This window comes from Colletotrichum costaricense (assembly GCF_030867565.1).
Source record: "Colletotrichum costaricense strain IMI 309622 chromosome Unknown Scaffold_9.1, whole genome shotgun sequence".
In the NCBI taxonomy this organism is placed as follows: domain Eukaryota; kingdom Fungi; phylum Ascomycota; class Sordariomycetes; order Glomerellales; family Glomerellaceae; genus Colletotrichum; species Colletotrichum costaricense.
Window position 1 is genome coordinate 2231480 of NW_026848238.1, and position 23593 is coordinate 2255072.

General features: G+C 53.6%; 9 protein-coding genes across 9 annotated transcripts; 5 read left to right on the forward strand and 4 right to left on the reverse strand.

Annotated features, from left to right (window-relative positions):
• Window positions 1–42: 42 nt before the first annotated feature.
• CCOS01_09556 (uncharacterized protein) lies at window positions 43–1947 on the forward strand (the record flags this gene model as incomplete). The annotated part of the gene is made up of 4 exons (XM_060457714.1): window positions 43–161; window positions 662–807; window positions 875–1075; window positions 1172–1947. The coding sequence occupies 4 exons, from the start codon at window positions 43–45 to the stop codon at window positions 1945–1947; spliced, it is 1242 nt and encodes a 413-aa protein (XP_060312414.1).
• A 227-nt stretch (window positions 1948–2174) lies between these two features.
• On the reverse strand, window positions 2175–3797 carry CCOS01_09557 (major facilitator superfamily transporter; the record flags this gene model as incomplete). Its single annotated transcript, XM_060457715.1, has 3 exons — window positions 2175–2793; window positions 2867–3576; window positions 3651–3797. 3 exons carry the CDS (start codon window positions 3795–3797, stop codon window positions 2175–2177), a joined length of 1476 nt encoding a protein of 491 aa, XP_060312415.1.
• Window positions 3798–4943: 1146 nt separating this feature from the next.
• On the reverse strand, window positions 4944–7427 carry CCOS01_09558 (fungal specific transcription factor; the record flags this gene model as incomplete). Its single annotated transcript, XM_060457716.1, has 5 exons — window positions 4944–5539; window positions 5612–7009; window positions 7059–7099; window positions 7155–7205; window positions 7348–7427. 5 exons carry the CDS (start codon window positions 7425–7427, stop codon window positions 4944–4946), a joined length of 2166 nt encoding a protein of 721 aa, XP_060312416.1.
• Window positions 7428–8655: 1228 nt separating this feature from the next.
• CCOS01_09559 (hydantoinase B/oxoprolinase) lies at window positions 8656–12504 on the forward strand (the record flags this gene model as incomplete). Its single annotated transcript, XM_060457717.1, has 1 exon — window positions 8656–12504. The coding sequence occupies one exon, from the start codon at window positions 8656–8658 to the stop codon at window positions 12502–12504; it is 3849 nt and encodes a 1282-aa protein (XP_060312417.1).
• A 1525-nt stretch (window positions 12505–14029) lies between these two features.
• CCOS01_09560 (dihydrodipicolinate synthetase) lies at window positions 14030–14986 on the forward strand (the record flags this gene model as incomplete). Its single annotated transcript, XM_060457718.1, has 1 exon — window positions 14030–14986. One exon carries the CDS (start codon window positions 14030–14032, stop codon window positions 14984–14986), a length of 957 nt encoding a protein of 318 aa, XP_060312418.1.
• A 2194-nt stretch (window positions 14987–17180) lies between these two features.
• Window positions 17181–18704, forward strand: CCOS01_09561 (uncharacterized protein; the record flags this gene model as incomplete). The annotated part of the gene is made up of 5 exons (XM_060457719.1): window positions 17181–17285; window positions 17363–17495; window positions 17564–17631; window positions 17686–18089; window positions 18167–18704. The coding sequence occupies 5 exons, from the start codon at window positions 17181–17183 to the stop codon at window positions 18702–18704; spliced, it is 1248 nt and encodes a 415-aa protein (XP_060312419.1).
• Window positions 18705–19785: 1081 nt separating this feature from the next.
• CCOS01_09562 (uncharacterized protein) lies at window positions 19786–20091 on the reverse strand (the record flags this gene model as incomplete). Its single annotated transcript, XM_060457720.1, has 1 exon — window positions 19786–20091. One exon carries the CDS (start codon window positions 20089–20091, stop codon window positions 19786–19788), a length of 306 nt encoding a protein of 101 aa, XP_060312420.1.
• A 536-nt stretch (window positions 20092–20627) lies between these two features.
• Window positions 20628–20861, reverse strand: CCOS01_09563 (uncharacterized protein; the record flags this gene model as incomplete). Its single annotated transcript, XM_060457721.1, has 1 exon — window positions 20628–20861. One exon carries the CDS (start codon window positions 20859–20861, stop codon window positions 20628–20630), a length of 234 nt encoding a protein of 77 aa, XP_060312421.1.
• Window positions 20862–21305: 444 nt separating this feature from the next.
• On the forward strand, window positions 21306–23406 carry CCOS01_09564 (GMC oxidoreductase; the record flags this gene model as incomplete). Its single annotated transcript, XM_060457722.1, has 2 exons — window positions 21306–21850; window positions 21927–23406. 2 exons carry the CDS (start codon window positions 21306–21308, stop codon window positions 23404–23406), a joined length of 2025 nt encoding a protein of 674 aa, XP_060312422.1.
• Window positions 23407–23593: the final 187 nt, after the last annotated feature.

Consider the following 23593-nt stretch of genomic DNA (forward strand, 5'->3'; position numbering starts at 1 on the left):
TCGAAACCTTTAGGAAAGGTTGGATCCCTTCGGAACACAATCATGGCTGATTATGTCGGCACCTTCATGAAAACTCACGCCGGTGAGCGGGACCCGAGCTGGCAAGTCTCAGCTCGGGACAAATTTTCGGAAAAGAGGCGTCAAAGACAGGCATCTCTTAGGTGAGTGGCCCTATTCCTCGGGTTCGTAATGTATTCCAAAGCTGGTGTGTTTGTCAGGATTGATACTGACGCGAAAGCTTGCTCTCAGAGTTCACGAACGTACAAAATCATTCAAGACATTGATAAGTACTTTCGCGCAGAAAACCAATCGCAAAGATCTCGCGAGATTTGACGTGGAAAAAGATTTTCAATGGGAAGATGTGAGAATCATGGCGTCCGAGGCAGTCGAGGAAGACAATGCCAAAACGAAAATGAGACACAATCCTTTTCGCGCGGCCGGGCGATCTTTCCAGCGAAATGCATCAAATCTGGAAATGCTTGTAGCATTTCTGCCAAACGGTGACTTTACTGGAATACTTTGCGGAGCTCTGACCTTTGTTTTCTGTGTAAGATACAAGTTTCCTATATCGTTGGTCTTGTGGCTCATAACTTCCTTTGCGACAACAGGCAGCAAAGCGCCTAGACGAAGTTCGAAACAAGATATTAAACTGTCTGGACAGTCTGCCAGACATCGTAGAAGAGACGGAAGAATATGTCGAAATCTATGACGATGACCCTAGAGTCTGGAAAGCAGCCGAAGACTTGTATCTGGGAATCCTCGACGGTGTAGAGAGTATGCTGCAATGGATTGATAAGTCAGCCCTGGGTAAGGACCGCTTTCAAAGCTTCGAGTTACATCATAAATTTTCCGCGTAATGATCTGACTTTCAAAGAGAGAGCATTCAAGGTACTCACGAGACCGACAACGTTTGGAAAGAATGTGGAGGAAGACACTATTAAGGAAAATATCGAGGGCAACGTGGCCAAGTTCCGGAATGTCGTCTTGATGAGTCAACATAAGCACATCAACAAATCACTCAAGGCTCTAAAGGAGCAACTGAACAGCCAGTTGAAGTATGCCGACTGGGTTCGAGGTCAGTCTGTTCCTCTACTACCTTATACTTTGCCCTAGTACCCTGCCCGTTCGAGGTAGACAATGAGTATTGCTTTTGACGACCTAAAAACAACAGACAACCCGAAAGCAGAAAAGCTCGTCGCAAAAGCGTTTATAACACTTGATGAGCTTCGCTCTAGCATCGGATTCGATCCAAAAGTAAATCAGAGAGACATGGTCACGTCTATGATTGATGCACAGAAAGTTTGCCCCCCAGAGCTGATCAGCCACGCCATGCTGGCTCTCCGCGACAAGAAGTTTGCCTCTTGGCTCCAGTCGAACGAGTCTCAGATACTCTTCATCGAAGGAAGGATGAAGCTCAGCTCAGAGCAAGAAGCAGCATCTCCGCTAACAATGCTCTCATGTGCTCTCGCCCAGCTGGTAGCCAGACAATCCGAGCGCAGCATTCCGCTGGTGTATCTCTGCGGCCAGCACAATCGCCCAAATGACCCTTACTCTGGCGCCAGCGGCGTCCTGAGGTGTTGGAATTCTCTCATCGCAGAGTCTTTCACACCGCGGGACGTCGATCTCTCGGCTATCAACTTGAGCTTCATAGACGGTGTCAGAGCACAGCGACTTGACGTGCTCTGCATGCTCTTACGTCATTTGGTTTTGGCTGCAACAGATAAGGTTGTCTTTGTGATCTTAGACGGAGCATTATGGCTCGAAGTGAACCGCCATGTTCAAGGATTGGGGGATGTTGTGTTGTTCTTGAGTAATCTTGTCACTGCGCTGAATCAACGAAACTACGGCGTGATTGTCAAAGTTTTGATTACACATCCTTCGACGAGTAATCACGCCAGAAAGTGGCTTCCAAAAGAGTGTATACTGGAGATGGATGATGTTAGATAATTACTGTATGTACTTAGGTAGTAGGCATTTGCAGGTGATGGAAGCAATCACGGCGTTAAGAATGTATCTGGGAGACAGCTTCATCACAGCGAGTTCTTCGTGGCAAGTTAGCTCATAGAATTACAGTCATATTCTCAAATCTATCTTCTATGTCTGTCCAAATCTCAATGCTAGTACTCGGCGCTCGAAGAGCCGACGAGAAACTTCTGATACAGCGGCATCTCCTCCTACATGTGATACTTGAAATCCAATTCCCAATCACCAGTCTTAACCTTCCTCTTATCCTCAATCTCGCCACTCTCAATCTTCCTCTTCATCTCATTGCAGTGGCGGATATAGAACCACTTTCCAACAACCAAAAGCTGCGCAACACCCAGCGCACCGACAGAGAACGCGTTACCAAGCAAATACGGCGCCTTGCGGTAAATCTGACCGGCAACGATACCCGCACAGTTGCCAATGGCCTGCTGCATACCAATTGCCGTAGCACGGCGGTACTGCGGCGCGACATTGACGTTGAGCCACGTCAGGTTGAGACCGGGGCCGTTGTAGACGGCAATGGCGCAGAGGAAGGTACCGAAGAATTTGACGCCGCTGCTTGTCGGGCAGATGATGAGGATATAGCCGATGATGCCTGGGATGTTGGCAAGGAAGATGAGCGGGCCGCGGACGAGGATGCGATCCGAGATGTAGGCTGTCGCCAGGAAGGCGATGGCGCCGAAGAGGAAGACGGGAATGCTGAGGTATTGGGCTTCGATGCTCGTGCGGCCCATGGAAACGATGATGGAAGGGAGGAATGTGCTGAAGCCGTAGAGGAGGATGTCTTGACAGAATTGGATGGCACCGCTGTTGCACTAATGTTAGTCTTCTATCGAGAAAAGACAGGGGTAGATGTCTCCTTGGTGGTGTTTGAACGCACCTGAGGTAAAGCTTGGGATCGCGAAGTTCAATCTTAATCTCCTCCCAGCTGAACTCATCACTGCCCATGTACTGAGCACGCTGCGCAGCCCGAATCTTCATCATGCGCTTCTCCTCGTCGGAAAGGAAGTACGCATTCGAAGGATCATTCGGCAGACCGAACCACAAAATCGGAGCAATCAAGATGCTCACAACACCCTCAATAATAAACACCCATCGCCAGCCAGCATACCCAGCCACCCCATCCATCTTCAACAGCGCATACGCCAACAACCCACCAAACGCGCCCGCAATAGCAGAGCACACAAACAGATACGAAACCCTCTTAGCCTGCTCGTCGCGCTTGTACACCATAGTAAGATACAGATTCAGCGCGGGGAACAAGCCGGCCTCGCACATGCCGAGGACAAGGCGGACGGCGTAGAGGCCGCCGATGCTGTGGATGAAGCCCGAGAAGACGGTGGAGAGGGACCAGATGATGCAGAGGCCGGTGAGGAGGACGCGTGGGGTGATGCGCTTCATCATGATTGTCCATGGGGGCTCGAAGACGACGTAGGTTGCATAGAAGATGGAGATTGCGGTCGAGAATTCTTGGGTTGTGGCGCCGATGTCCTCGGGCATGCCGGCGACGCGGACGTTGCCGATGTTTGTGCGGTCGAGGAAGCAGGTTAGGTAGACGACCATGATGATTGGGACGAAGTAGGCGTCGAGCTGAATTGGAGTGTCATTGCGTCAGCTCGCTATAAAGGTATGGCACGGATTTTAAGACTAGGCAATTTACTAACCTTCAAGAGAAGCTTCTTCTCGGCCGCGGGATCAAGGGACTCGATTGCCATTGTGCCATTGTTGGATTCAGAGCGATCAATGTCGCTGCCGAGACCCTTCTCCGCGCCGGCGCCGGAGACGTCGTCTGGGGTGGAGATGGTCGCCATGGCTGAACTGGCTTCTGGATGCGAACTTGTAGCCTAGATAGAATCCCAAGCAGACCGGTAGTTTGAATTCTGCAGTAGTCGGGGTTCAATGGCAATGGAGATTCGCTACCGAAGTCTCGGGATTGACAAAGGTGGTGAGGAGTTGATCTCTTTAATCTAGAAACAGTCGATGGGGCAGACCGCCTTTATGATTGTGCCAACCTGTGCGTGATGTGCCATTGACGATAATGGAACGATATGGACAGACGGATAACACAAACACCAAGGGAATGGTCAGCGACAATTACTCGGGCGCGCTATCTCTTGCCGAGCCATCCATTTGCAGGCACGGACATATGGATTGACGCGGTATCAAGGGTAGCATCGCGGGGGTTAGAGAGAGACACGCGCGGAGAGTCACTCCTAAGAGACCTTGACTAGCATTTGGTCCCTTACTACTCCGTTCGGATAACCTAAAGCATCTACCGCGAACTTGTCCACGGCCAACCAAGAAGATCGGAGGTCCTCGCCGACCCCTGATACTTGCGGGGGAACTTGGGACTTCCCACATCTTTCCCCACCGACAATTCTGATAGCGCTGATAGCTGCTCGTATCCACCCGGCCCCCGGCGTCGGAGTGGCGCCCCTATCGAACTAGTCTCCAGGATGGATTCGAATGGCCTATAGGGAACCTTTGGAATGGAACGCATTTGAACAGAGTTTGGGACTTGGGGAACGGTTCGGTAACGAATAACGATTGTCCATAATGGCTTGGGTTGTCCAGTGTCGGTTGATGGGTTTTCTTGACTCTAACCAGGCCATTGGCGTCGAGTCTACGCTGTCTAAAGTTAGCTTGCCCAGCCACCGGGCGTGATGTCAGGATGATGCCTCCGGGCGCCTTGTCCGAAGCTTTCGGGATTTAACCCATTTGAGTTTGATCCCTTGATACATATCAGCCCCTCCCCCCTGGCAGCCCTGCAGATCCCCTTCAGACAAGCCGCCAAATGGGCAGATTCCGTGGTTAGAGCAAGATAAGCCGGTATCCACAAACAAAGACTCGGGTCATGGACAGATTATCGTAGCCCAAGTGAAAGGATGAAAAGCTTCGCATTATCGTCAAATCATAATAGTACCTTAAGATATACATGTAGATACCATCTGTTTCCTTCACACGTCCATCCTATCATCAGCCTGAGTCATGCCAGCCGCGTGAGTCCATTGCGAAAAGTCAAAGCTCGCGTCCATCGCCGGGTCGGCAAAGCCTTCTTCCCAGAGCCCAAAGTCCATCACCGTGCTCACGCTCTCATCGAAAAAGGGTTCACCTAGGGAGCTGTTGTCGACGACGGGAAACGTCACCCGCTGCTGACCCGTCACGCCTTGCATCGCCATGTGGCCTCCTCCTTGAGTGTCGCCCATAGTCATGGGAATTACACTACTGCTACTAGTCGGCTGTGTACTTGGAAGAAGCCCTCCTCCTGCTCCTGCCAGCACTAGCGATTCCGTCGTCGAGAAGCTTGTCGGGAACGGAGGCAGAGGTTCGGCGTGGGCGTTTGTCCCGGACATGACGGCCGAGCGAAGGTTGGCGAGGAGCTCGTAGCGGGCGCCCATGTAGCTGTTGCCTCGCTCGCCCATGCCTCGGAGGAGATCGAGACCGGCGTTCATCGCCATGATGCTGGACGGGTCTGTCGGGAAGGCGACGCAAACCATGACGAGAACGATGGATGCTGAGAAGACATGTTCTCCGTCCATGTATCCATATGTTGCTGGGACGGTCGTTTGCGGTCAGCCAATGAAAGGAAGCGGGTATCGGGCAAAGGTTGTGTAACCGCACTTACCAACAAGATCTCTCTGTGCAGCTACGGTCATGATGTTGATAGTGTCCTGCGCCGCACCGATGCACATGTCGATAACCCTGACAGTCGTTTGGGACAAGCCCTCTTTCCAGCCTCGCTCTTTCTCTCCTGCATCGCTGCTGGCGCGGATCTTTTGGAGTCGCTTCTGTACAACGTGGAAGAGCAAGGGCCGCGCAGTCATGTTGATGCACTGATAGTAATGCGCAAAGGTGCTGACGCTCTCGCGGCTAATGCTAAGCCGAGCAGGGTCAAACCGAAGCTCATCTGGTAAGTTGCTGTTCCACTTAGACAGGCTGAGAACGATGCTCTGAACCGATGCCATTAAGCGTTTTCCAGATTTAGGCGCTGTCTTGCTGGTCTTACGATAGATGGCGTTGTGGATTTCACCGAGGATTTTTGAGAGCTCGGTATAATGCCGAAGCACCACTGCTGGGCAATATTCTGCTTCCGTCTGGAGTCTCGAAGGCAGGTCGACGCCGATATCCTCGTCTTGGATGGTGATGGGATTTCCCGATTTGACCGATAGGATGCGATCTAGACTATACACAGACCACCAAACTCGGCGACGATGTTCGCGTGTCGCATTATCCAAGGCGGTCGGGTTGTTATCCTGACCCTGCAAAGCATGTGGTGCCGCACTAAATCCGACTTCATGATGCAGCCCAAGCGAGATGGCCATGCGAAGAGCCATACCGGTATACAAGAACGCAGCATCACGACGGTTCATGTTCTGCATGAAATACCCGATGAGGGCCAGTGTTTCCACGCACAACAACGATCCTTCTTCATGGGTATCGGGTAATAGGTTCAAGGCATGCGTGAAGTAGTCGAACCCTGGCGGACCCCTGAAATCGACCCATTGGTTGACAGAGTAGAGTTGACCGAAAGCCAAAATGATGAGGACCTTTGCGTATGACAAACATGCTTCTCTGTCAGAGGGATCAGGAGGACCTCGATACGCCTCGATGAGCAAGTGATCGAAGCTGGCTTTAGGATCCGTGAAGGCGAATATCGTCCCAATATAGGTATACTGTGCGGCAAATAGTCGTCGGGCAATGTCTATAGGCGGGAGTCGAACTTGCGTCCTCGCTTTTTCACGTCTTGAAGGTAGGGCACTTGGCTCGTAAAAGTTTGTGTTGGCGTCCAGGCTCCCGTCGTCGCCGTAGAAACCTGAAAGGTTTCTCACACTACGTAGAAAATTGTCCGAATTACCAGGGCCCTTGAAGCTTGTCGAGGGCTTGTGAACGCTCATCTGATTGAACGGCTCGAGCAAGGGATGTTCATCTTCAAATCCTTCCTCGTGCTCTTCGGCTGAGATGCGGTGGGCAGGCGCTTTTCCAGGGATCGGAGCTGGTAGCTGAGACTGCCGAAGAAGCGAGTCTAGAACTCGATCAGTATGTGACTGAAATGATTAATGCTAGTCACTCACCATCATACGCTTTAGCCTTAGCTTCGAGTTCTCGTAGATAGCTATCATAGCATTAGTTGCATATCTCACGAGTTGGAGACTAATTATTGAACTGACGCCTCTGTGACGGTGATCTTGACACTCGTCTCATACGTACAGTTCAGGCCGCTGTCACGACATCGTGAACAGGTAGGCTTCTCTTTCGAGCAGTAGGATCGTCTTTGTCGGCAATTGGCACATCTATTCTGAAAGCTCAGCAACACTTCTAGGAAGCCCATACGATGAGGATGGAGAATTTCACGGAACTTACGCCACAGGCCTCGAGTTTCCGACTTCACATAGGGATGATGAAGGCCCTGCTTGAGGCGGAGATGGTGCAATGGGAGCCATATTCTGACATGTATTTTGGTAATGCCGATGTGACATATCTCTCACGGAGTCACTTGGAAGAGGTGGGGATGGTCGAGCCCCTTGCCATGGCACGGGAGATGCAGTTATCCGTTGATATCGTCCACTTCCCCAGGTTCTCAAGACGGAGCTTGTGACAAATGGAAATTCTTTGGATGGAGATGTTTGTCAAGGCTCAACGCGGGGAACGCAAGGTGTGGAAGTTTCCTGGCCATGCACCCTGCTTGCGGAGGGGATTTATCGGCGCAAAACCACCTGGAGCTGGAGGACCAACATGCATCGTGGTCTTGGTTCGGGCTGGAGGATCGGTGTTTATGGAGATTTCCCCACAGCCGTGGTTATTGCTGGAGGGGTGAGAAAGCTGTTGACAAGTTCGCGTTACGAGTGACGGCGGTCCTTTTGCCGATGATGGAGCCTTTCCCCTTTCGGACCTCGGTACGTACCAGCTCAGAGATCGGATGACGTCGGCCCCTAGATAATCCGATGGCTTCCTAGTTTGACCAATGAGGCCAGGGGAATACGCTGCTATCGTCGGGGACCCACTCCGACGGCTACACGCGGGCGTCTGCCGGCCACAAACTCCACAATTGCGTTTTCCCACTTTCAACACCAACTCGCAATTTGACTCCGATTTCCATCATCATGCCTTATCAAGTATCGGGCAAAGGCCGCACTTCGATTTGCTGAAAGGCTGATCGGGGACCCACTCCGACTCATCGACCAGTTAGGAGTCTTATTTCACTCTTCAGCGGTGGTCAACTGCGATGGCGACGTCCGGCCAAAGGCCGATATGGCTATGGCATCTGAGAAGCCTGCGATTCGGCCTGGTATCAGCCGCCGGCCAGGTAAAGCTTACTCTCTGAGTTTGACCGGATGGCCTCATCGGAAAGCGTATTAGCAAATATGTGACTTCCAGGTAAGCGGATACCCGATCGCGGCCTCCTGCCGAGCCCCATTTCCCGATCTGAGTAGCGGCAAATTGTTACATGATCACGACAGAGGCAGGGCGAAGATATTCTCAATATAAACATTTACCCATGCCATCATCGTCACATTTCTATCACCGACATATTGTCTCACGTCAAATATTACCCAGTGCTGTCTTGCTTGAATCACTGCTATACTCCAAATAAACTTCTTTTACCGACTCGTCTTCTTGACGAGCCTTCTCACAAGCAGCAAGCAGCAAGCACCACATTCACACATCACCATGACGGTCAAGTCACATCGCATTCGCATCTCCATCGACAGAGGTGGTACGTTCACCGATGTTCACGCCGCCATACCCGGCAGGGGAGACATCATCCTCAAGCTCCTCTCTGTCGACCCCGCCAACTACCAAGATGCCCCAACAGAAGGCATCCGGCGGATTCTGGAGATGGTGACCGGTGAGACATTACCTAGAGGACAACTGCTCGACCTCTTCCACGTCGAGTCCATTCGCATGGGCACGACAGTAGCCACGAATGCCCTTCTTGAGCGAAAAGGCGAGCGCGTGGCCCTCATCACAACAAAGGGCTTCCGTGACCTGTTGGCGATTGGCAACCAGTCACGGCCAAACATTTTCGACCTCTCAGTTGCACGGCCAGAGGTCCTCTTTGATGAGGTCGTCGAAGTCGATGAGCGCATCACAATGGAGGACTACACCGAGGATCCCGCCTCTATCAAGACGAGTCCGACGTCCGATGATCCTGAGCTCGTCACGGCCGTCACCGGCGAGACCGTCCGCGTCCTCAAGAGGCCAGATCTGGAAGAAATCAAGACGCAGCTCGAAAAGGTCAGAGAACAGGGCTATCGGTCCATCGCCGTTGTCTTTGTCCACTCTTACGCCTACCCAGACCACGAGCTCCTGGTTGGCAGGGTCGCCTCTGAGATGGGCTTCTCCGTCACACTGTCTTCCGAAGTTCAGCCTATGATCAACGTCGTGCCCCGTGGCATGTCTGCTGTGGCTGACGCTTACCTCACGCCCGTCATTCGGCAGTACATTGACTCTATCTCAGCTAACTTCAAGGGCGGATTTGGTGCGGCCGCGACGCGCATCGAGTTTATGCAGTCGGACGGTGGCCTCGTCGACTACCGCAAGTTTAGCGGTCTCAAGGCGATTCTTTCCGGACCCGCCGGCGGTGTTGTTGGTTACGCCCAAACTTCTTGGGATGACGAGGAGCGCCAGCCTGTTATTGGCTTCGACATGGGCGGTACCTCGACAGATGTGTCCCGCTACGCCGGTGTCTATGACCATGTCTTCGAGACCACTACCGCCGGTATCGCCATCCAGTCCCCTCAGCTCGATATTCACACCGTCGCTGCTGGAGGTGGCTCTATCCTGACCTGGAAGAACGGCCTCTTCAATGTTGGCCCTGAGTCCGCTTCTGCACACCCTGGCCCAGCATGCTATCGCAAGGGCGGCCCGTTGACTGTGACGGACGCGAATTTGTTCCTGGGCAGGCTGTTGCCGGAGTACTTCCCCAAGGTCTTCGGCCCCAAGGAAAACGAGCCGTTGAACCGAGAAGTCACAGCCGCCAAGTTCCTAGAGCTGACGAGCGAGATCAACAAGGACAGAGAGGCCTCTGGTCTTTCTCTGCTTTCCCCCGAGGAAGTCGCTCTCGGCTTCCTCAAGGTTGCCGACGAGGGCATGGCGAGCCCAATTCGCGCATTGACGGAAGCTCGCGGCTACGAGGCTGGCGCACATCACTTGGCTTGCTTCGGTGGTGCTGGCGGTCAACACGCGTGCTCCGTCGCCACGGTGCTGGGAATCTCTCGCGTCATTATCCACAAGTACTCATCCATCCTCTCAGCATACGGCATGTCGCTTGCAGACGTTGTCCACGAAATTCAGAAGCCTTCTGCCATCACCTATTCTGACGAAACCAAGGGCAGCATCCAGGAGCAGCTCGAGGAGTTGTCTTCCCAGGCCACTCTGGAGTTAATGAAGCAGGGCTTCACCAAAGATCTCATCACTCACGACACCTACCTCAACATGAGATATGCTGGATCCAGCAGCTCGCTGATGATCCTGAAGGGCGCAGACTGGGATTTCAAGACGGAATTCGAAGATGCTCATCGCCGGGGCTTCGGATTCCACTTCCCCGAGAAGTCCATCATGGTCGACGACATTCGTGTTCGCGCTACTGGCGCGGCTCGGTCCAAGGTTGAGAAGAGCCCGTTTGCCCAGATGAAGTCCGTCGAGGGTTCCGCGGTCTCAACTCCCCAGCCCAGCGGCACCAACAGCGTCTACTTTGAGGGTCACGGCCACCTCGATACTGCTGTTTACCAGCTCCAGACCATACCCGTCGGTGCCCGTATCTCTGGCCCGGCCTTGATCATTGACAACACCCAGACCATTCTTGTCACGCCGTCCACCACAGCAACAGTCCTCGAGAGCTACGTCGTCATCGATCGCGCACCTGTTGAGAAGGTTGCCAAGACGAACGGCGAGCAGGAAGAGTTCAGCCCCGTCCAGCTCACCGTCTTTGGCCACCGCTTCATGTCCATTGCCGAGCAAATGGGCCGCACCCTTCAGAAGACGGCCGTCTCCACCAACATCAAGGAACGCCTCGACTTCTCCTGCGCCATCTTCAGCCCTGATGGCGGCCTCGTCGCAAACGCCCCCCACGTGCCTGTCCACCTAGGATCCATGCAGTTTGCTGTCCGCTACCAGCACGAGCTATGGGCTGGCAAGCTCAAGGACGGCGATGTTCTCGTCTCTAACCACCCGTCCTGCGGTGGTACGCACTTGCCCGACATCACAGTCATCACCCCCGTCTTTGACGGCCCGGAACTAGCCTTCTATGTCGCCTCGCGAGGCCACCACGCCGACATCGGCGGTATTCTCCCCGGATCTATGCCGCCGACCTCCTACGCCCTCTGGCAGGAGGGTGCGGCCATCGAGTCGACGAAGCTCGTCAGCGAGGGTCGCTTCAACGAGGCCGAGGTCCGCCGTCTGCTTCTTGAGGAGCCCGCTCAGTACGACGGCTGCTCCGGCACCCGTAGACTGCAGGATAACCTCTCCGATCTCAACGCGCAAATCGCCGCCAACGCAAAGGGCATCTCACTCATCAAGGCCCTCATCACAGAAAACGGCCTTGCCACAGTGCACCGGTACATGTACGCCATCCAGCACACAGCCGAGCACGCCGTGCGCGAGCTGATGCAGTCCACTGTCGCCAAGTTCGGCTCCGAGCCCCTTGTCGCGGTCGATTACATGGATGATGGCACGCCCATCTGCCTCAAAATCACCATCTCGCCCGAAGACGGCTCCGCGACATTCGACTTCACCGGCACCGGCCCGCACGTCCTCGGCAACACCAATGCGCCCATCGCCATCACGCACTCAGCCATCATCTACTGCCTACGCGGTCTCATCTCCTCCCAGATCCCCCTCAACCAGGGCTGTCTGGCCCCCATCGACATCGTAATTCCCAAGGACAGCATCCTCAACCCTGGCGCCGGCCTCGCCGTCGTCGGCGGCAACGTCCTCACCTCTCAACGCATCACCGACGTGGTCCTCAAGGCGTTCCGCGCCTCCGCCGCCAGCCAGGGCTGCTGCAACAACCTCACTTTTGGCACGGGCGGGAAGGACCCCGTCACGGGCGAGCACAAGGACGGCTTCGGGTATTATGAGACCATTGCCGGCGGCGCCGGCGCGGGCCCGACGTGGGTGGGTCAAAGCGGCGTGCACACGCACATGACCAACACGCGCATCACGGATCCCGAGGTCTTTGAGAAGCGGTATCCGTGTATCCTGCGGCGCTTCCAGCTGCGCAGCGGGTCGGGCGGTAAGGGCAAGAACAGGGGCGGCGACGGGACGATTCGCGAGATTGAGTTCCGGGTGCCAGTGCAGTGCTCTATTCTGAGCGAGCGCCGGAGCCGGCGGCCGTATGGTATGGAGGGCGGTGGCGATGGCGAGGCGGGGTTGAATTTGGTTATTGTCAAGGATGATATGACTGGCAAGGATCGGACTGTTAACTTGGGGGCCAAGGCGACGACGAAGTTGAGAGCTGGGGAGACTGTTATCATTCAGTCGCCTGGTGGTGGTGCGTGGGGAGCTGTTGAGGCTTGATCGGAACATGAGTGATGGAGTTGATTGGGAATGCATATTTTGGAGTTTGGAGGATTTGATTCATTTCTGCGATGACATTTAGACTAATTGATTCAATTTTCTTCAAGTACCAATCGCAACTCGACTCGTTTGATTGACTGTGCAGTCTATTCCTGTGAATTGACTTTTTAGCAATAAGCCGTCACTCCATTCCCTGCATTGCAAGCCATATCATCAGTGTCTACACTTTCAACTCACCTCATTTCATGCGGAACAGACCAAGCACTCCAAATCCAGAAGAGCCCACTTTGCCGACGAACATCCCTCTGACAATTTCCAGCTGTTAAATGAGAAGCTTGCCTCAAACCATGAGGTCAAGTCTCGATCCCCCCCCCCCCCCCCCCCCCCCCCCCCCCCCCCCCCCCCCCCACCCCCCCCCCCCTCCCCACCATCCCCAGCAGAAACCAAACAAACCCCCCCCACCCCCCACCCACCCCCCCCCCCCCCCCATCCAGCCAAAGCCGTTTCGCCGACAACACTCCTTGTTAGCAGGCATTTGTCCAATCAATGCCAGCAGAAACTCATCAGTCTCCTCAACCAGGTCGGTCTGACTCTATCGTCGCGAACTGCCACTAGTGTACTGCCGTCTTCCTGACCCGCTTCCACGATTCTTCCCCACATCTCAGCCCTCTTGCGGGACCCTACAATTCAAGAAAGTCCAGCGAAGCCCCGCTACACAAGCGAGACATCGTGAGATTTTAATCGTCCTCTGCCCTGGTGGTCTAGCGGTATGATTCTTCCTTAGGGTTACTGAGAAATCAAGATGCCATCTTGGAAGAGGCCCCAGGTTCGAATCCTGGCCAGGGCCCATCACACTTTTGATGTTGGTGATCAAGTGATGGTGATCATTTCTTTCGCGTCTTTTTTTTTCCTTTTTGCTTTTCTGGCAGTGGCTGCGTGCAGAAATCCGCCACAACGGGTAACTGGCCGGTTATGTCTTGCATGCACGTCTTTGTCTGCATGAAAAAAGCTGCAAAGATTCCGTTAGCAGCAGACTGCATGTAAGTCTTGGCAAGAAGAATCGATACCCGCGACAAGCGAAGAAAGATGGGAGGGGGAGGACTGAGGAGCGCCCCATTAATAAGGTGAGACGGCATTTTCTGTGGAAAAGGGCATCGGGGTGTCGGCCGGAAATACCCCTGTCCATGCACGGCCGGTCTCGGCCTCGAATGCGGGGGAATCGGGTCAAGATCCGGGGAGCGGATATCCGATAGGAACCCGTAGTTATCTGCCCATTCTGGGGTCGAGGGTAACGGATACCATCCCGATAAATAGTTCTGCTAGCCTCGGTCACGATACCCGGCGCGTTTGACATTGTTCGAACATTAAAGCCTTCGATACTGCAGCTCATATTCTCAGCCTTCAAGGTGTTTTGTCTCATTGATATATTTATTCTCTTCAACACAGCTCTCATTATCCTTCATCTTCTAGATCTCTACCAATCTATAACAACAAAAGACTAAAGTTAGAAACAAAGACCGTCAAAATGTCTCCCAGCAAGGTTCCCCCACAAGGCATCTGGGCCCCGGCCGTGACCCTCTTCAACCCAGAAACAGACGAGCTTGACCTCGAAGCCCAAGCAAAGTACTACTCCTACCTCTCCAAGACGGGCCTCGCAGGCCTTGTCATCCTCGGCACAAACGCCGAGCAGTTCCTCCTCACCCGGGAAGAGCGTAAAGCCCTCATCGCCACCGCCCGCAAGGCCACCGGCCCAGACTTCCCCATCATGGCCGGCTGCGGCATGCACTCCACAAAGCAGGTCCTCGAGCTCCTCTCCGACGCAAAAGAAGCCGGCGCCGACTCGGCCCTCGTCCTGCCCCCGGCCTACTTTGGCAAGCAAACCACCCCGCAGGTTATTGACCGCTTCTTCAACACCGTCGCCGAAAAGACCCCCTTGCCTATCGTGCTTTACAACTTCCCCCTCGTCTGCAACGGCATCGACCTCGACAGCGGCACCATCGCCAAGCTCGCAAAGAAGCATGACTCCATCGTCGGCGTCAAACTCACCTGCGGCGCCGTCGCCAAGATCGTCCGCCTCGCCGCCGAGCTGCCCGCCGAGAAGTTCGCCACCTACGGAGGCCAGTCCGACTTCCTCCTCGGCGGCCTCACGTCCGGCAGCGCGGGCTGCATCGCGGCCTTCGCCAACGTCTTCCCCCGCGTCACGGTGCAGATTTACAAGCTGCACAACGAGGGCAAGCTCAAGGAGGCCGTCGAGCTGCACCAAAAGGCCGCCCTTGCGGAGCAGGCGACCAAGGCGGGTATTGCGACCATCAAGTACGCCGCGTCCGTGTATACGGCGCCGCGGGCCGGGTTGAAGGGCCAGGAGAAGCTGTTCGCGCCGCGGAGCCCGTATGTTGAGGCCAGCGAGGACCAGAAGAAGACTGTGCACGCTTTGATGGATGAGTTGAACAAGCTTGAGGAGGAGCTTGCTGGTTCCAGCTGAGTGGGTTTGCTCAAGTTAGGTAGATGTTAGTTGTTGGTGAAACGGTCAAAATGTGTGCGCCTTGTCTTGAGGACAACGTGTGCACCACATGCTTGCAGAGATTGACAGTCTTTCTGCTAGGATGAGTGTGGTCCCTGGGTGCGTCAGAGGCTGCAAGTCATTTTTAGCTTACATTCCAGGCCCAGGGCAAAGAAGTTCGGCAATCGGATCTGGCCTGACAGGGATGGCAAGGAGGGACCGTGTATTATGAGCATATGATAGAACAAGAAATGAAGAAACTAAATGATAAAGAAGGCATGGGAACAGTCTCCAGTGACCCCCAGCTGTTTCTGATCGTCGCATTGAGTTGTGGATTGCTCGATCAAGTCCCCTTTTGATGAATTCATGTGTTCTTTAGGTGAAGATCCCGAGACAAAGGCAAGGCGAGCAAGGGATTAATTATCCCACCATCCCACCGGGATACACGGACCTGCTTCCGCGAGCTCTTCTAGTCCACAGCATCCCTGATGGAAATAAAGTGGCGTGGAAGGAATCAAGTCTAGATGACGCTTTATTGATCCGTGCTTCCCACGTTTATCGTAAACAGGTGGGAAAATTTGCATAACATGCAGACTAGAGCAGCCAATTTGATGCTTGGCCTCCTACGCGAGCTCACTTGCGAAACCCCTAGAGACGACCCAGGCACACGGGAAGAATAAGGAACGAGTCTGTTGTCGATCCTACGCGTAATAGCGGGGCGCTCGGACTGCTTTCTTGAAGAACTATACGCCACATTTCTCGACGGCAGTCGAGCTCAAAGGATTTCCTGGTGTGCCTGGGTACCACGGCAAGTGAGGTAGGAGGGATGTGAAAAAGAGGAGAGTGGGCAAGCCACACGAGCAAGGGGGAAGTTGTTATTGACTCCGGTGAACAATAAGGAAAACGGTTCATGGAGAAACTTGGAGGGATGAAAGAAAGTAAGAGTAAGAGAGCTCTTGCCCAGAAACGATGGGTAATAGCGATGTAAGACAGTTGATCAGGGCGCGAAGGATGGTTTATCAGGCCATTTGCTTGCGTTCCGTCATCCAGGCCTTTCCTCATTCCAGCCACAATCAGCAAAAAGGCTTGAGGAAAAGGACCCAAGGCTGACTGAAAACGGTTAACGAGATCGGCGGTTCCAGCAAGAAAAAGGTCCTCCTATTTCTCAAAGCCCTTGCAGAATGATTCTCAACGTCTTTTTTCTGCCCAGGAAACAGAATGAAAGAAGAAGAAAGAAAAGAATTCTTGCTAATTCTTGGGCCTCGCATCCAAACCTTCGATAGGGGTTCTGTTTTGCCAAACCAAGACATGATGGGTTCCCAATCGAGCACGACACACAACCGCGGCGTTTTTTTAGATAGACTTATCCCAACGCGGCTGGGTCGGTTAATCCACGCCGCCACTCAAATCCCCGCATGCGTCGAACCTCTCAGTCTCCTCACTCATTGCCGCTCCAGCTACGCGCAACGGACTCAAGCCTCGCGGCAAGCCACCTTTGCGAGAGGGCAGGCAGACTGGTGGGCAGGAGGCGCTAGAGACATGAGAGGCGGACGCTAACACGAACCGGAGCTTTGGGACCATGGCGAGCACGGTGGTTTCCCCTTTTCTTTCCCGCGTGAATGCGCCCGTCAGAAGGCATTAGGGCTGTCAATCATTCGTGAGGTGGGGGGATGGAGCCGGAAAGACCAAGTTCGAGAGCGTCCTGGTTCGTTTAGGTTGAGGAACTGGAAGGAAGGCCTTCCCGGACGGGTGTTGTGGTAAATTCGTAGGAGAGCATTTGCCGGCCGCGAGGTTCGACGTTGCCGTGTGACGAGCCACACGTCCCACTGGTCCAGCAAAGAGGCGGCGGCGCGCCATGTGTTTGATTTGCTCTACTGGTTGACTGTTCTTCGAAAGCCACACCGGATGCTTCCAGTGCTTTTGTTCCCATAAGGTCTCAGCAGTGCCCCCTTTGGAGGGTTGTTCCACATGGGTTTCTCTTGTTCGTGGTCGATTCTTCTGTCTGCAAGCCCCCCCCCCCCCCGGCGCCCCCACAGACTCATCCTTTCGACAAACGACGACGGCGATAACGACGACGACCTCGTGGCTATCTCGACCCGGGGACCTCATGTGCAGGTGGTTTTAGCCAATCAGTTGTTACGAATATCCCTTTACTGGGACTCGTATACCCTCCATCATGACGTCTTTTATGGAATTGGTTGGCAAGGTGAATAACCTTAACGACCCAAGACCTGCGTTGAATCAAAAACCGGTTATGCTTGGCATCGTGATATCATTCCTGGTAGGTTCCTCTTCCTTGGTACCGGGCATATTTACGCTATACTGTCCCAGAACATCATCCTAATATGTGTTATGCAGATACTAGCACTGCTATGTGCTGGCATGCGAATATGGACCCGCATCTTTATTGTTCGAGCAGTAGGATGGGATGACTTCTTTTTGGTGCTCGTTATGATTTCAATCTCAGTTGGAAGTATTGGCACTTGCATATGTATGTCAGAACATCCTGCATCTTCTCCTGCCTGCTTAGTCCGCAGCACATGCTAATCAGTGAATAAGGCATGGACTATGGACTCGGAGATCATATATTGTTCATACAGTATGATAGGTTCATTCAGTTCATGAAGGTAACCGATTCTCTCCCTTGTAATCAATAACTCAGTCTGACCGCCTAATACTAGATCTTCTACATCTGTAACGGCACATTACCGATCTCAACGTCCTTAATCAAGGTTGCCATCCTGCTCCAGTACCTACGGATATTTGAGCGTGGTTCAAAATCACGAATCCTCACCATAATCATGATCTGCCTCGTGGCAATGTGGGGAGCCGCCTTCATGTTTCTCGCCTGGGTACCATGCATTCCCGTCGCAGCTTACTGGGACTGGTCAATACCCACCCGCGGACGCTGGGGGTTCGGAACGCAGGTTGCGGAGGAATTGATACGGACATATGAGGCACACGCCACGAGCAACATGATTCTTGACTTCATCATCTTTGCTATTCCTTTACCGCTATACTTCAACACCGAGGCCAACAAGAGGTCCCGTAAGACCGTTCTCGGTCTCTTTTTGCTGGGCAGTCTGTAAGTTCTCATCTAGAATAGCTTCCGAACACAGTGATACCATCACTTTCCTCATTTACTGACTAACGGCATGATAGAGTCCTGATGCTCTCTGCCTGGCGGCTCGTATCCCTGGTTCGCTCCCGCGCCGGAACCTACCCAACCTTCGACCCAACCTGGGCCGCCCCAGGCCCCATGGCCCTCTCTATTCTCGAGATCGACATGGCCGCCATCTGCGCCTCCCTCCCCGTCTTCTGGCCCGTCCTCCAAAACAGCATGGGCATGATCTTTGTCACGCACGAGGTCAAAGTCACCACCGAAACAGTCGAGACGACGCGGAGCCGCGACGACGACGAGTGCCTCGAGCTATCCAACGGTGGCGCAGGCAGTAACGGTTCCTTTTCCTTTTCGCAGCAGAGTCCCGTGCTGGATACGGAGGGGCTCATTGAGCAGTACCAGCAGCAGACGGATATTTTTGGGAGTTATCTCAAGGGCAAGACGACGACGGACGTGGAAACTGTGCCGGCGTCGCTCCGTGACATGCCGCCGGCCAAGGAGCCTGAGCTTTTTGGGAGTTATTTGAAGGGAAAGACTACGACGGATGTGAATGCGGATCCGACGACGAAAATAGTGTGATGCACAGAGGTTAGGTTGCCGCTGACGGCCTGGTCGGTGATTTGAGGTGCTTGTTTTAACGACGTGACGACGATATCCGGGAGTATTGATACAGGAATGAGGGTGTTCGGATTTCATTTTTTCTCTTTTTTGTATTACTATAGATACCTCTTCCTACATTGTTGCCGAGAATACCAGGAGGAAAAGTGAACTCTAATCAATTTCTGGTGTCTTACTCTCAATTCGTGTCATTCATCTAAGATATCTCATTAAAGCATGCTTTGGCTACCGGAAATGAACAACCTATCATATTCGATGTATTAGTAACTTTAGATTACATCAGTTCGTCAATAAAGTGGCACGTGAAATGTTCCGAATCCGTGTTCCAGCCCAGTATATTAGTAAACTGGTTTACCGCCTCCATCTTACGTGGAAGTGAGCCTCTCATCGCCGGATGCAGTAAGTCCTAACGATCTCTGCGGAACTGATCGACTCCGTGACAATGAATGCGAAGGCAGATGAGACTATGTATTCGGGATCTGTTCAGTGCTATTTTATTCCCGGAACATAGGCACGTGATACGGCAAAGCTTCGAACTCCGTCATTCACGAGATACCGGCACAAAGCATCCATCAAACAAAGGCCCTCATCAACCCCGGCTGACTCAATGCTCAGTCCGACGTTGCCAGAGTAGAGAGATCTCTAATTTGGGCTTGCTTACATCGAAATATTCTCCAACGCGTCCAGACCATCGAGAATTTGGATACTTCCAAAGTCTCCATGATCCAATATGCCAAAGTCTACCTTGCGAATCTCTGGTTCGGGTAAGAAGCGTGAAGATATTTTTATTGGATGTGCACGTTGATGTGCACGTTGATCTGCTCGTTCCCACGTTTGTACGTTGGGCTTTGGCAAAGTGTTTCGGCTCCAATAAGAATTTTTCAATGGCCGAAATGTGCTCAACAAGATATGCAATTATTGCCATTCTTTCACTCTGCAACCGTATTATGATGCCGCAGCTTGACCTTCCCCACTCTATGTAAAACCCTCCCTTCTCGATCTTCAACTACAATGGGGGCTCATCGAAAACAAGTGCAGTCGACTACTTCTCAGAAGAAGATTTCTTAGACGACAAATCCACACCAAACATCCCTCCGGCAAGCCGAACCCCAAACTTCGTGGGACCAAAGCTGAACCGCGAGCCGTCAGTAGAAGAGACAGCGGCAGGGGCGGCAGCATCATCCTGCCCATTGAGCACAACCTCGAGGCCGCGCTTCTCAAAAAAGCCGCCGTTCCATCCCTCGACGATTTCCATAAGGCGCTTCTTCTTCTGCTCGCCTGCGTTTGACAACTGCCTCTTGTCGTTAACGTCAACGGTTCTGTCGAGCGCTAGTAGGTCTCGTCTCATTCTTTGAAAGAGGTTACTCGGCCCCAGGTTGAAATGTCTCCCATCATGTAGTACGGCATATAAAGTCGATATTCTGCAACCAAAACCAAATGTCATTGACTGATATCTAGACAGGCAGGCTGTAGCCTCTCAGAAGTGAGATAGTGCAGCACAATACATCATGATTCTAACTACCATGTCTAGATGCCTTCCAAAAAACACGAAAACAAAAGAGTTCACCCCCCCGGTGGCGAGCTGGGGGCTACATCTCTGGCGCACATGCTGGGACTCGAACACGGGACCTCTTCGCCTTCACCGATTAGGCTGTTCGTGGACTTCAACCACTCCACCAACCAGCCAGTTTTGACCTGACCCCCAAGGGGGCGCCTGCTGGCTGGTGACGGAATTGGACTTGAGGGGGGGTATATACCCTTCTCGTGCGTTCAGATGGAAGGTGCGGTTGACGAGGGCTCGGGAGGGAACCTGGAAGGCGCGATCACCACTATCAAGGTCGTACCTTCCGCGTGATGAAGTCGAAAGAGTATTAGTCATCTGGCCTACTTTATGTCGTGAAGATGGTCGATTCCCGTTCTCCATATGATAATTGGATACCTATAGTTGCAAAGACGACGGCCCTGGTAGCATAGGAGGTAGATAATGCCATTGGCTCCCCTGGAATTCTGTCGCCCCAATTGAATGGCCTTTTCCATCAGTTTACTCGAGGCTGAGTAAGGGAGCAGTTCTACATGACAAAACATTACTACTACCATCGGCAAAAGGAAGCCAGACATTGGGAGTAATGTGTCTTTCGTGAAAGCCGTTCGGGAAGAAAAAGAACCCGTCATTACCATCTGCAGGGAGAGGAACATCGCGCCTCGTAAATCCCAATCGGGGTTGAACCCCGCGTCGACCATAAGCTGCATCGACACCTTGTCGTTGCAACGGTTACACCCGCCAAGGCACCGGTAAGCTTATCGGGATGTAGATCGGGCTTTGGGGAGCTCTTCCTCATGCGGGGGAGATGTCTAAGCGAGACAAGGGAGCCACGATCTACAGAGGCATCATGGAAAACTTCTGAAAGTAGGGCAAGAGGACGGCAAAGGACATGTGGGAGAATCATGGCTATTTAAGGTCGGATGCATCAGTTCAGTGTTCATAATTTCACACCCCACCTCAAAGACTCCTCTTCACGATCTCTAGTACTATTCCAGGAGCATCAACCTGCCTTACACATCATGGTCCTCTCCACAATCACAGCGTTCACAACCTTCCTCTCCCTGCTTCTCCTCAACCTCCCTCTCACGACCACAGCCCAATCCGCCCCAAACGGAACCTCAACCTACACCTACATCGTAATCGGCTCCGGCCCAGGAGGCGGCCCCCTAGCCTGCAACCTCGCCCGCGCAGGCCACCCAACCCTCCTCCTCGAAGCAGGCGACGACGAGCGCGACGACATCCGCACCGTCATCGCCAACGGCGGGTACTTCATCACCCCGAGCAACAGCTGGTCCTTTTTCGTACGGCATCACGCGGATGACGAGGTCGAGCTGCGGAATAACCACCTCACGTGGCGGCTGCCCTCGCAGAATGGAACTGGTATCGGACCGTACTGGGTCGGCAACGCGGCGAGGGCGCCAAAGGGGGCAGAGTTGTTGGGAGTGTGGTACCCGCGCGGCGCGACGGTGGGAGGATCGAGCGTGACGAATGCGATGGCGACGTGGTTGCCTAATGATTCGGATTGGGATTTTGTGCAGAATGTCACGGGGGATGATTCATGGAAGTGAGTTTTGATTCCGTGATTGTGAAGGCATCTTAAGAAATTTGGACAGGAATATCTAACTTAAGCGTGGGGAAAGCCACAAGAACATTCGTCAAATCTTTGAGAGGATCGAGAAGAACAACTATCTCCCTGAGGGCACGCCGGGTCACGGGTTCGACGGCTACTTTAACACGAATCTAGGCAATGGGTCACAGTATCTCAATAACCCTGGTCTCATGGACATTCTCAAGTCGCACTTGCGGTCTATTGAGAAAGACCCGGAGAAGCTCATCGAGATGGTGGGCAGCGACGGGAACTTCCTCAGCGAAGATAGAGACACAATGGAGGGCATGTGGGGGCTGTCGTTTCATGCCACGAATAAGTGGGAGCGGTACAGCTCTCGCACGTACATCTATGAGACGCTGGCAGCCAAGAACGCAGATGGCTCTCCTAAGTGGCCCCTAACCTTGTCGACGAATTCTCTGGCCACGAAAGTCCTATTTGAAGAGACGGAGGGTGGAAAGCCTAGGGCCGTGGGCGTTGAGTATTTGGCGGGCAATTCCACGTACGGTGCCGACGTGCGGCGAAACGCGTCAACAACAGGCGAGACAAGACGAGTAATGGCATCTCGGGAGGTCATTGTTGCAGGCGGTGCTTTCAACTCGCCCCAGCTACTACAGCTCAGCGGCATCGGAAACAAAACGGACCTTGAAGCTCTCGACATCGAGGTCGTGGCAGACTTGCCGGGCGTGGGGCGAAACCTCCAAGACAACCAAGAATTCCCGGTTGTGGGCCACGCTCAACTTAACCTCACGGCTACTCCAAATCCCAACGAGCCAATCTGCGCCAAAGGAAGCCCCGGAGACCCATGTGAAGAGCTGTGGCGACAGGGAAAGGGCCCGTACATGCGGCCAGGATACAACTCGAATGCGTTGCTTCTTAAGTCCAACTTTTCGCTGACCGGAGAGCGAGATGTCTTCGTCTTCAGCTGGCCAAGGGCGTTCCGCGGGTTCTGGCCCGAGGTGCAGCAGCCGGAGCTCCTCGATCCGCCGAATACCGTTGGCTTCTCAACAGTCAAGATGCATCCGCAGAACACAGCCGGATACATCAAGATTCGGTCCGCAGACCCGACGGAACCGCCGCAGATCAACTTTGAGCTGTACAAGGAAGGCGCCGAGACGGACCTTGAAGCACTAGCGGAGGTAGTGGCGTGGGGCCGACGGAGCATGCGGGACGTCCAAGGTCCGTGGGGTCCAGTGGATCCGGCCGAACCTCCGTGTGCGCAAGTCGAGAGTAATGGCCGCTGCGGCGATGCGAACCCGGAGTCGGATAAGGATTGGATCCGGGAGCAGACTTTTGGGCATCATCCTACAGGGACGTGCAAGATGGGTGCGGCTGATGATGGCATGGCGGTGGTGGATTCCGAGTTTCGGGTGTTTGGCGTGGACGGGCTCAGGGTTGTCGACGCGAGCGTGTTCCCGCGGGCTCCCGGAGCATTCCCTGCCGTGGCGACCTTTATCATTAGCCAGAAGGCGTCAGATGTGATGCTGGGAGGTCTAGGAACGTCAGAGCCATAAGGGATGATGGTGGTAAGCCAGGGTAGTTAGATGAGACGACGTTGCGCGGGGTATCGAGTATGAGAAAGTTCTGAGTTCTTCCATGCATGCTGGATGCGAAGATGTGAAGTGCCAGCCACGAGCCGCGTCGCCCTGTCGTCGCGTCGCAACACAACTGGATGGGAGTGTCGCAGTGTACCCTCAGAGC